This window comes from Channa argus, chromosome 15 (genome assembly GCF_033026475.1).
Source record: "Channa argus isolate prfri chromosome 15, Channa argus male v1.0, whole genome shotgun sequence".
Taxonomy (NCBI): domain Eukaryota; kingdom Metazoa; phylum Chordata; class Actinopteri; order Anabantiformes; family Channidae; genus Channa; species Channa argus.
Genome location: NC_090211.1, coordinates 17,896,744 through 17,908,574, shown reverse-complemented (window position 1 = coordinate 17,908,574; position 11,831 = coordinate 17,896,744). Strand labels below are relative to the sequence as shown.

At 38.9% G+C, this 11,831-nt stretch overlaps 2 protein-coding genes across 8 annotated transcripts in view; one reads left to right on the top strand and one right to left on the bottom strand.

Annotated features, from left to right (window-relative positions):
• Positions 1–922: 922 nt before the first annotated feature.
• Positions 923–4,549, bottom strand: dexi (Dexi homolog (mouse)). 3 transcript variants are annotated; one of them, XM_067476487.1, is made up of 4 exons: positions 4,359–4,546; positions 3,556–4,058; positions 2,843–3,334; positions 923–1,266 (listed from the first exon to the last, which is right to left on the bottom strand). In XM_067476487.1, the coding sequence occupies exon 2, from the start codon at positions 3,917–3,919 to the stop codon at positions 3,650–3,652; it is 270 nt and encodes an 89-aa protein (XP_067332588.1). In that variant the 5' UTR covers positions 3,920–4,058; positions 4,359–4,546; the 3' UTR covers positions 923–1,266; positions 2,843–3,334; positions 3,556–3,649. The 3 variants fall into 3 exon arrangements, with proteins under 3 accessions (XP_067332588.1, XP_067332589.1, XP_067332587.1); XM_067476488.1 differs by having other exon boundaries at positions 923–3,334; positions 4,367–4,549; XM_067476486.1 differs by having other exon boundaries at positions 923–3,334.
• A 135-nt stretch (positions 4,550–4,684) lies between these two features.
• The window catches only part of clec16a (C-type lectin domain containing 16A), a 38,929-nt gene continuing 31,782 nt past the window's right edge, over positions 4,685–11,831 (top strand). The window contains exons 1-5 of one of the 5 annotated variants that reach the window (XM_067476477.1): positions 4,685–4,952; positions 5,652–5,780; positions 6,898–7,031; positions 7,790–7,938; positions 10,191–10,296. In XM_067476477.1, coding sequence (XP_067332578.1) covers positions 4,879–4,952; positions 5,652–5,780; positions 6,898–7,031; positions 7,790–7,938; positions 10,191–10,296 — 592 coding nt within the window. In that variant the 5' untranslated portion in view covers positions 4,685–4,878. Of the gene's footprint in view, positions 4,953–5,651; positions 5,781–6,897; positions 7,032–7,789; positions 7,939–10,190; positions 10,297–11,831 lie in introns of those variants that run through there. The other 4 variants (XM_067476475.1, XM_067476476.1, XM_067476478.1 and 1 more) reach the window with 4 other exon arrangements.

The following is an 11,831-nucleotide window of genomic DNA, read 5'->3' as shown; positions in this document are numbered from 1 at the left end:
TCTCTGAAAGTCTGAAAACAACTAGTAGTCTGACATCTTGTGTTACAAACTGGTTGGCCAAGAGATTGGAAGGATGGTTGACCCAGACAAGCATTTTGAGTTGCATTATGGGGGATTTACCCAAGATCTGAGATTTCTCCCCCAACATTGTGGAAATAATAATAAGCACATAATCACTGGAGGGGTCCTTTCAGTCTCAAACAAACCAAAAATACATATGTGAGTCTCACAGGTATTTTCCACAAGTGTACACATTTGGACCTAATATACCTCTGAACCACATCTCATATCTAGGATTTATTCAGTAATGATGTCATATATGTGAGAATATAGCACATTTTTTCTTTTACTTATGGCTGTGTTTGTAGTTTTCAACTCAATTTAACTTTATTTATATAGCGCCAATAAATTAACATTAAACACAAAGTCATCTCAGGGCAAAGTTTTGAAAGAAAGAATACAAGCAGCATCCTCTTGACATATAAAAGCTAAAAGTGTAAGATAATAATAACCTACCCTTCATTTTTGAGTCTGTTAGTGGTAATTGTACTTTTGTTTTTGGGTGTTGGATGTTTTACATCCTTTTGTGGTCATTTGCATTTCTTTAGAATAGTTTCACGTTACCATTCACCATTTTTAGTCCTTTTGTGGTTGTTGTGCATTAGGTTATTTTGAGTCTTTTACCAGAGCTCTTTCAAACAAGCCCACACCCCCACCCCTGTTGACCTTTTGAGGCCGTGGACCTGTGGCCACTACACCTGTTCAGTAGTGCATCTCTGGTAGCACTGGCAGTTTTAATGCAATCCAGCAAGCTGTTGTTGTCATCTGGTGCTCTCTTCTGGACAAAATATAGCATGACACCAGCACAGGGCATTCTGCAGTCTGAAACTATCTAAACGGAGTAAAAGAAACAAGCAAGTGCTGACATTTGCTCACAGTTTATTTATTACACATTGGAAATAAAACTGTTATGATCTATAGCTTTACAGCATGTGCTCGTCTGTAAAAAAAGCAGATGTGGAGGGACGACAACAAGCAATGGGTAGAGGTTTTATGTTGATGATGATGATGATGATGATGATGATGATGATGATGATGATGACATTCATGGCATCCAGCTAAGGCTCTTATCTTTCACAGTTCTCACAGATTTATCTCAATCAATTAAGATGCTGTGTGAGATGCAGAGCATCAGCACCCGGCCTACACAGTGTGCTCTTCACGTCCGGGAAATGGCACAGACCTTTAAACCTATAACAAAGGGTGCTACACACACATATTAACCTGTTAATATGATTCATTTCCAGTTTCTCTTACATTGCCCATCAACGGGAAGCCCTTACTTATTAGTTATTATACATGATCAAATTCCACACAAACATAATTTTTATTAAATAAATATTAGTATCCTGAGCTTTAGTGTCCTGCAGTTTCAATGCCATTTTGAGGAAGTTATACTTATACTTACTTTTTTTAAACTTGAAATACTGATTTACACTACACCGACAAGCCACTTCGCCGCTGTTAATGTCCCCATAAAATATTGCTTAATGCCAGCATTAATCCAAAAACAGAGAATTGGACTAAAATCTATATGAGCTGGACTCTCACCCTCTGAAAAACTGTACCGAAGCATTGTAGAGGACAAAAACCGCACTGTTATCCATGTGTTTGATTTTTATTTTTTTACATCCCTGTTCTTTAGCATGGTAGCAGGCAGTTCATCCGGTTATGTTTAGTGTAGGCAAAGTGTGTAAAATGATATCAGAACAGTCTGAACGGAGTACAGTGGAGCAGAGTCGCTGTGGTGAAAGGTTGTCTGGCAGAGTGTCGCGTTTTAAACACTGACAGGCTACGAAATTGTGGACTAGAACCTATTTAGAGTATGAAACATGCAAAAATCCAAATGCATTTTGAAATCATCTCTACTGCTTTTTGGTTATCTGGTGGAAAACAACCACCCTGTGATGACTATGTAAAGAGAAAATAGTAAGCAGTTCCTCAGTATTGCCTCCAAAAAAATAAAAAAAATAACATTTAGTTGGGCTGCAAGTGCTGTCACAAACCCGTGGTATGTACAATACTTTCAAGGCTTCGAAATATCAATGGCAATGACATTATATTTTCATCTATTTACCTTCAATCACAGCAGATAAATAAAATAATTACGAGATTCTGTGAACAACCGCTTATATTTAGCTACATAAATTCCCGTTACTCGATTCCTCTTTATTATTGCTGCCAAGAATAGAAAGTTAATTAAACTGAATTCTTAATTTCTAACAGAAGAGTGAGGGACAAAACGATATACACTAAAAAATATATATATATATAATTTTTAAATGAATCATTTCTGAGTTTCTCTTTCATAATGTTTCAGCCCTTGCTGCTAAAATAATTTGAACACATTTTAGCCAGCTGCAGTTATTTTCCTTTCTATGGAAAGTTTTTAACATTTTACTGAGTCATCGCCTGTGAAACAAGTTAACGGAAGGAATTCAGTATCAAAGAAATAACTCAACCTTACTTCTGCAATACTCTCTGCTTTATAGTGAAGAGTCTGGCAAGTGGGGTATGTTCTGCCAATTAATAGAAGAGCTAAGAGGGCTCTCCGGCATATCCTATAGTTACTCTACGTCCAGCGCGAATACCAGTGCATCCAGAGTCCCCAACTGTGCTCCTGAGATTATCTACATCCCTGAAGCAGATCCACAGTATGAATGACTAATAACTATGTCTCAAGGGTGAGCGAGCTTGCAAAGCAGCGATGCATTATGAAAACAAACAAAAGAACAAACACGTAAAACAAACTGTGCTGCAGCTGATTAAGTATGCAACGGACCTTCAATGGACACCGGTTTTCCTGCTCGTGGTCATTTCTCCTGAAATGCCTCACTATTTTGGACATCACACAGTGATTATAGTCACAGGTTTCAGTTCACGTTCTCTTAGCAGTCAGATGGCAAATGCTTTACAGCCTGGAAAATTGTTCTACGTAAACGCCAGGGTGGTGTTACTGAACTCGCTGCAATGCAGACAACATGCATAAAAACATAATCCACGTGTCTGAAAGTATTTACATTTCTTCCACATGGAACAACAGTCTCTCTCTCTGTAGCACACTGTACTTGCATTTTATCTTTCACCGCGTCCAAAAGAAGGCTGGACAGAATCCAGTGCTGACCCCCTGGTGCCTGAGTGGAGTCAAAAGTGATGGCACCAGACTAACTGATTACAGTGCACTTCCACGTCACAACCCTGTGACAGTCACTGATCATTTGGCTGGCTCTGTTGTCCCTCTTCCTCTGGCTACCTCCTTTTGACCCATGACAATCTGGAGAGTTGAGAGACAAACATTAAAGACACCAAAGAGAGGCTTATACAGGTGTAAAATGTTACTTGCATTGTGGGTAAAATTATGTTGACAATCACTAATATTAACCCGGTTTGCTCCCCCCCATCCCCCATAACCTGGTTTGCTTTAACCTCTGTGTATATTATTTTGGAACTGACTAAATAAGGCCACGTAAACACAACTTTGTGTGCTCTGCGTACCTTTTTTACTGCAACATATAGCAACAGCAACATCTGCCCCCACATCTTTGACCAGGAATTGTGTATGCAGGTCCTTTGTTTTTCTTCCTCCTGATCACTCTAGATACCCCTCAAACACATCCAGCTCCGTGTCAGTGTCGAAGGGGACCGAGGCCGGGTCGGAAAGTACCCCGAGGTCCACCAGCGCCTGGTCCATGTCCTCAGGCAGAAAGACTATCCCCACATTCAGGACGATGTACTCCATGAGGAATGCATAGTAAAGGATGAGGACGTTCACAAAGAACAGGCCAAGAGAAAACATATATGGAAGTTCGTCCAGGAGCGATTCAACTGAATCTAGCTGGGCATAAATTGGGTGTGTCATAGAAAAAAAAAGAAAACCACGACTTGGGTTCTTGTTGTTAGTGCGTCGTCAGGACGTAGCAGAATGGAGTTGATGGTGTCACAGCTAGAATCCTGTTTGGGGTGATGCGGCTGGGGCGTCCATTTCGGCTCGTCCCGTCCTGCAAACAGTGATTCAGAGGCAGCGATTAAGTGGTTTTGTTCTTTTGTTTTTCAGTCTATGTGATTCACACAAAAAAAAAGACGACACGCACAGCTCGACTTAGCGGCGTAGAGCTCATAGCTAATAATAACCGGCGAACAGTATCACGATATCGCGTCAGCTAGCTCGACGCATTCATGACATTGGGTTCCTGGGTTTGCGGAATTCACGCCGTGCCATCTGGCTACGGCTAAAAACAGTAGCATGCCACATAAGCAAGAACGAATATTACTAAAAGCGAAATATTGGTTGTACATACCTCCATACCGAAAAAGACGAAACATTCACAAACATCCACTCCCTGCGATGTATTTGCAGCTAAATTGTTCCTTCTAACATCCTTTTCAAACTAACACAATAAAAACAGTCCCGACCACAAAGCGACTCCAGACACCTCTGGGATGTGATTGGCTAATTGCCTGATGAGCTCCGCTGTGAATGGATTTTAAACTGTCGATCAAAATGATCGCTCGCTCGCGGCATATGTCGCGAGATTTAGTCGTCACAGCTACTACAGGAAATGAATAATGTAGTCTTTCACTACTTATTCTTGTACGCGCAGTTAGGCGTCTATTGTAGGAGAAGAACAACAACTCCCAAACAACCCTATCAACCGAAAAGTTGTTACGTAATGATTCCTTAGCTCCGCTGTCGCCGCCTAACACCTTCTGTTTGCTAAATAGCAATCGGTACGGCAAAGTGGGTGTAATGGGTAGATGCGGGCAACCTTAGTGAAACAACGTGCCTGGAAATACAGTAGCCTGCTTTAAACCGCAGCCATGTTTGGTCGGTCAAGGAGCTGGGTTGGAGGACAGGGAAAAACGAAAAACATCCACTCGTTAGACCATTTGAAGTGAGTAAACTAGCATCTGATAAGCTAACGTTAGCCCCTGTTTGATAACACGCACCCAGTTATTAATGGCTAAAATAATAGCAGCTAGCACATTATCTAATTTTCGTAGCTGTCCAGCGGCTCAGTCATCTGATTGCATCCTCTGTGATTGGTGTGTTATGTTTCTTGTTTCTATTAGGAAATGTGCACAGACGCGAGTTAGCTTGTAAACGTTAGCTTTAAGGTGAAACCCACCCTGAAACGGAGTGAATTGTGTACTAACTATGTTATTCAGTTGTTCTGGCTAAGTTGACCTTCACTCATCTTGAAGTTGGAAAAAGCTAACATTATGCAGAATGACCAAACTGAAATCCCAACAGGTTCAACAAAATTAGCAGAAGTGGGAATCCACTTGAACTTAGAATACACACACCTCTCTCTCTCACACACTGTCTGGAGGTTCAGTCAGGCTAAATCAGCAATGACAGCACGTGTGGTTTTACATTATAAAGGCTTTAAGCTGGTGATTATGACATTACGCAGTTTGGAGTGACTCAAAGTTGGAGGCTACATATTGGGTGTCTAGCTGCATTCCCTGACCAGATGACTCTTCTTGGTTTTTGTTTGAAAGCAGTTTACAGTTTTTGGCCAGAAATATCTTCATATACCTGTAAGTTGCTCATCATGGCTTTCTATCTACACATTGTCCTCTTCCAACAGGTATGTGTACAATGTCCTGGCCAAAAACACCACAGTGACAGACCACAACCGAAACCTGCTTGTGGAGACCATCCGCTCCATCACAGAGATCCTCATCTGGGGGGACCAGAATGACAGCTCTGTGTTTGAGTGAGTACATATCACCATCTTTACACCAAATGTACAAACATGTAGCTTTGTATGAACATTTCTTATTAACAAAGTATAACTAATAAACTATAACTAATAAAATATTATGACTAATAATGAAAGAGCAAAAAAGAAAACCACGACTTGGGTTCTTGTTGTTAGTGCGTCGTCAAAAAAAATTGCTGGCCAGTGTTTGGTCATCTAATATGGAGATCTTTGAATAGGCAGATGTTAACTGAGTGAAAATCTTTTCTTCACAATGTTATTTAAAGTGGAAGGCAATTTAAGACTCCCTCATCGCTGTGTTTGTGTACAGCAAAATTATTAAGAACTGAGCTTCTGTGTTGTTTTTTCCATTTCCTGTGAAACTGACTGTAAAAGTAACAAATGTTTGACTTGTAGATCAAACTGAAAAAAAGGAAAAATTACAAATATAATCTGCATAGTGGCTGTTATAATTTATTTCACTAAAGCTAAACAAAAAAACAAATCAATACAATAGCAACATATAATTCTTTTTAACACAAGTAGCTTTTTCACAAGTAGCTCTGCAAATATTGCTGCATGTCATCACCTCTGACTGTTCACTTTGGGAAACAGGAAACATTTTTCAAGAGCACAAAAGCCGAACACAAAGTTGTCAGATACTTAGTGCTGTCAAGAAACCCCTTAGTAGAGAAATGACTGGTCATTTTCTATGCTGTTCCATTGGCTATACTGATTTGCAAATATGTTTTAGTAAGAGGCAATGGCCTTTATTTCTATTTAAAAAGTCATGTTTTTTTTTTTTGTTTTTTTTTTAGAGTATAGTAAAGGCATGTGAGTACAGGATGTTAATATAGTATAGTATGGTACAGAAATAAGTGCTGAACATTTCCTCTTCCTCATTTTTGTCACACTGCATTTTTCAGAGGAAACAGCTAGGAAACATGAAAAGAGACAAAGGGGTATAAATGCAGCAAAGGTTCATTGTCAGGATCAAATCAATTAACCACTGTTCCACCATGATGCCACAGTAAAAATAAGAAACAGTTTTTATTTTCATGATGACATTGTAGGTAAGTAAGTCATGATAAATCTTGTATGTCGTTGTGTGTACCCTTGTTTCTGTTTCCAGCTTCTTCCTGGAGAAGAATATGTTTGCCTTCTTCCTGAACATCCTGCGTCAGAAGTCAGGACGCTATGTGTGCGTCCAGCTCCTGCAGACCCTCAACATCCTTTTTGAGAACATCAGCCATGAGACCTCTTTATGTAAGTGTTTTGTTTTACACTGACTGAAAACAATAAAAGTGTAATGAATTAATATAGCTTCTTTCCTCGATTTTATTGTTAGTTTTGAGTCTGTGGTGATATTATGAGCACATTTAATTTCTTTTCTCATCTTTCATTATATTAAAAGCGATTTGTAAAATGTATTGGATATTGAACATTTAGTAGATGCCTTGCCTTGCCTTTTATTATGTGAAGTTTGCATTTTTTGCTACATCTGATTATCTAGGAAAAATTGTAACAATAGCTAAATATGCATTATTATTATTTTAGGTTTAGGGTTAGGTTTTATATTGTAATATCATATAAGGGGATGCAAATCTTCCCCTAACATATGAAAAGTGCACTTTCAGCTAGTGCAAATGATTTTGTGCCATTTTAAAATAAGGGAATTCAAACCGTTGCACCTTGCAACTATATTAAAAAAGTAAAGATTAAATAAGGATTAAGCTTTTTAAGGAGGCATTTGAGAAATAACATTTGTAGCATTGTGTGAACAGGAATTAAATTTGCTGTGCACAACAGTCATTGCAAAAGTGCAACCTAACTGTTGATCTTATAAGAGTAGCGCAAATATGAGATAATGGCAGTTAAGCTATCGAGTCTAAGCTTTCAGACACGTGTGCTTCTCTACAAATGTATTGCTATTCTACAAATGTATTGCTATGCGAAAACATATATGTAAACAAGCGTCATCCTGTTGTTTATTAATCATCTCTCCTCTCCTCTCCTATTCTTAGATTACCTGTTATCGAATAACCACGTGAACTCCATCATCGTCCACAAGTTTGACTTCTCAGATGAAGAAATCATGGCCTACTATATCTCCTTTCTAAAGACACTGTCACTCAAGCTCAACAACCACACCGTGCACTTCTTCTACAATGAGGTGAGGCCATGGCGGCATGGGGATACGAGATAGAACAGGTTCATAGAAGAAATGATATAGTGGATTATTTATTCATTGTCAACAGCTTGTATCATGTGTGAGATGCTGAGTTAGGGATGAGAGAAATAGGAAATTGTTTACTACTTACTAGCAGTGGTAAACAAAAGCACTTGGTGAACTGTATTGTGGTGTCACAAATGATTTTCTGCAGGCAGAAAAAACATAAGGTCATCCGTCACTTGTTTTTGTGTAGGTTGGCCTTTGTTTGTCAGGCAGTTTAATATCGGCCAGTCTTGAGTTGCATAACTCCAGTATCAAAATATCAGCTTCCTGTGTAGATGGTTAGCAAACCTTGTCCTCAAGCTTCTCTTCATTCGCTGATACTCAAACTGATAACAAGCAACTATGTTCAACACAAGACCTTCTTTTTTTTAATGAAATTAGGTTTGAATATTGCTGTAATTTTTCTTATGCAAGCATCTACACCTGTGCCAATATAGTTGTGAAGATATATTTTAGTTTGATGCGATCAACAGTTTAGCTTTTTGAGAGCAATGTGGATTAAGGTTAAGACCAATTAGAGTAAGAAGTCTGTGTGTGTGCGTGCATGTAAATACCAAATAATATTGAAAACCTGAATAATCTCTAATCATTTTTTCAGCAGTATCTGTAGTCATTTTGTTGGCCTGTGTGTTCTGGGGAAAGTTATTGGTGTACTGTCAATGGTAGAAATACCCCTGAAGCCAAAACTGAACCGACTGTGTAGATCTAAGAGGATATGGAAATTTCTTACATGTTTTTTTTTGTCCCTTCGGCTTATCCTGTGAGTTCAGGGTCACCACAGCGCATCGTTTGTCCGCATGTTGATATGGCACAGTTTTTACACAACCCTTCCCAATTTCTGCCGGGCTTGCGGCGGGCACTGCATGGCTGTGGATTAGGATGGGCTGTTGGGGGTTCAGTGTCTTGCCCAGAGATACTTTGACATGTGCTCAGGAAGAGCGGGTCACGAACCTCAGACCCTATGGTCTGTAATTCTAGATATATAGTTTGATTTAACAAATGTAAATTGTTTCCAGTATGTCTTAAAACAGTCCTTACGCACCCATATATACCCTAAAACACCCATATGTTTTTTGTTTTAATAATAATTTTTCCTGTTCATACTGGAACCACTAACCACTTCGACCTCAGTAATAAACAGACATTAGAATTATCACCTTCCTGACAGTTTCAACTGACAAATATAGCATTTGAAAGCTTGCATTAGATGCGATTTATTTTAAAAAATCTACAAAGTATGTCAGATAACTCTAATGAGAAAAATACATTTACTGACAACAGAATATGCACAGATAGCTGAAACCCAGAACAAAGATTTTGTGATCCCGTACTTACGCTGGAAGTAGATTAGGAAAGCATCTCCAACTAACTAGAATGAACAGGAAGAATGTTAACAGCAGGTTAAAACTATATATACATATGGGCACCTAAAAAAAAAAAAAAAGAATGTAAAGTTTAGGCAACTTATTTGACATTTGATCTGTCTGAAGCCCAATATGATATAAAGCGGAAACAAGAATTAATTTATATGGTGATTTATTCATGTTTTCCTCCTCCAGAGGGCACCATTGCATAGGTGCTAAACTTGGTCTGTGCTTGTCACATCTATACAGTTCACATTCTCAGTTTGGGTTTGGTCTCAGGGGGAGATTTCTTCATTTGCTCCGACCTCTGGGTTTCTCTCTCACCCTCTACCAAGATTGGCCGGAGGTCGCAGCGACTGAGGAATGGTTGAGCAGAGGATCAGGCACTGGCACAGAGAGAGATGACTGTCAGATATTCAAGTGCTGATTTGTCTTATGCAGATTAATTAATTGCATTAATTGATACTCACAACCTTTTATTTATAAAAGGCTACAACTCAGGAATGAAACAGCTGCACATATTAATCCGCTATAGAATTACATTGGTCGCTAAGGTTACCTGTCAGGCAATTGTTTGCTGGGGATGTTGAAACTGTCCTTTTCCATCATGCTGCCTTACACTAATTCTTCAACACCTCAGAATCACTTTGCTTTTTCTGAATTTGCCCAGACTGTATATCTCTACCAAAGTGTTAATAAGCTGTCAACATGCTACTGCCCAGCATTTGTCTCCCATTAGCTGCTTTCTCTCTCTCTCTGCCTGAGCACAGCAATACCAAACTGTGCCTTGCTCACTGGCGACCCCTCTCTGTCTCCCACACACAGCACACTAATGACTTTGCCCTGTACACCGAGGCCATTAAGTTTTTCAACCACCCTGAAAGCATGGTCCGCATCGCAGTTCGTACCATCACACTCAACGTCTACAAAGGTGAGCGCAAGGAACACGCATGCACAGAAACTGACCATATACACACACGCGCACACTAATGGGGATGCTGGGACTGTCTACCACCTCGCTTTGTACACCGTCCCTCTTGTTGCTGCTGCTTCCGGTGCATGAGCAAGACTAACAGGTGATGCTGTGACAAACACACAAAAACACAGGCCACTGGATTTTTGTCTGTTACCTTGTGCTGGAATACAACATTATACATGATATAACTCTTGTCTGGTTGTAATGTCCAAATAAGACCTTTAATTCCTGATTTAATGCAGTTTTATTTTTTGCATTTATTTTTCTTTGCCAGAAAGCCCTGCAACTAAAATAATATGAGAATACCATCTTCCATTTGACAGCACACACACAGAAAATTTTATTATTTAATTATTAATTTTATTATTTAATTTAATTTAGATTTGACATACAGTGGCTTCAAAGTATCACTTCTTATTTTTGTATGCATTTCTCATTATCTCTTTTCCATCTGCTGTTTATTTCGACATTTGTGCTTTTTTTTTTTTGTATTGCAACAACTGTGATCTACACCATGTGCAATATTAAGGGTATTTATCCAGCATCAAATATGTGTTCATAGTTGCACGTTTACATTTTTGTGGAAAGGGAATTGGATTTTAATACATATGTACGTAAATATTTTCAACTTAATTTTTTATTCACAAATTACAGCTATATTCTATTAGATAATAGTCATTATTATAATATCCTCGCCATTTAATGTGCAACATAGCTATTAGTTATAAACTGTTGTGTGGCATATTGATAATAAGATGCATTAATAGACACACAATATGTCCCCTGTATGTACAAAAACCCAGTATTTCTTTTTGTTGTTGTTCTTTTTCTTAATCCAAATAACTGAGACAGCAGCTAACAGGGATTTTAGTTAAATATATTGAACCTCGTTTGTGACTTCACCGTCACACATCTACGGATTATAAATAACTCAAATCTTTACGTTTGCACTGCTTCCAGTAGCATGCAAAGCCTTGTTTTGACCCACATTCATTAATTAACCCTTTGCACATTAGCATTGCAAGTTTTTCAAAATAAATGTCTCGTCTGCCAAGTGCAACAGCATTTCAGCCGTGATGTCTTTGAAAAAAAAAATGCTTTTGATATAGCTGTGTTGCTTTCTTCTCTGCACTGCGTCAGGCACTGCTTCTCTTTCCTGCTGACTACCTGGGGTCCTCAGGGAGTTGTGGCCCAGGCAGGTGGTGCTTTTGGCGAGTTTGGCTTTTTTGCACATGTGCTTCTCTTCACTATACTAACATAACATTGCCTCAACATACAGTCACGGCAGAATTTCAACTATCGCTTCCTTTCTACTTCCTTTCGATCTGTATGTCTTATAGCTGCATGGTAACGTCACTATCAATAAAGTATTGATTCTCATAAAAGTGACGTCACGACAGTTTGCACAACTGACTTTAACCATATTGGAAATACATGTCATAAATGAAGTAACTTTATGGTGTTGGGAATGTATCATTTTTAGGCTGCTA

What these genes read in the sequence shown, in the direction of transcription:
- dexi (XM_067476488.1), bottom strand. Translation starts at nt 3,919, where the DNA reads ATGACACACCCAATTTATGCCCAGCTAGATTCAGTTGAATCGCTCCTG.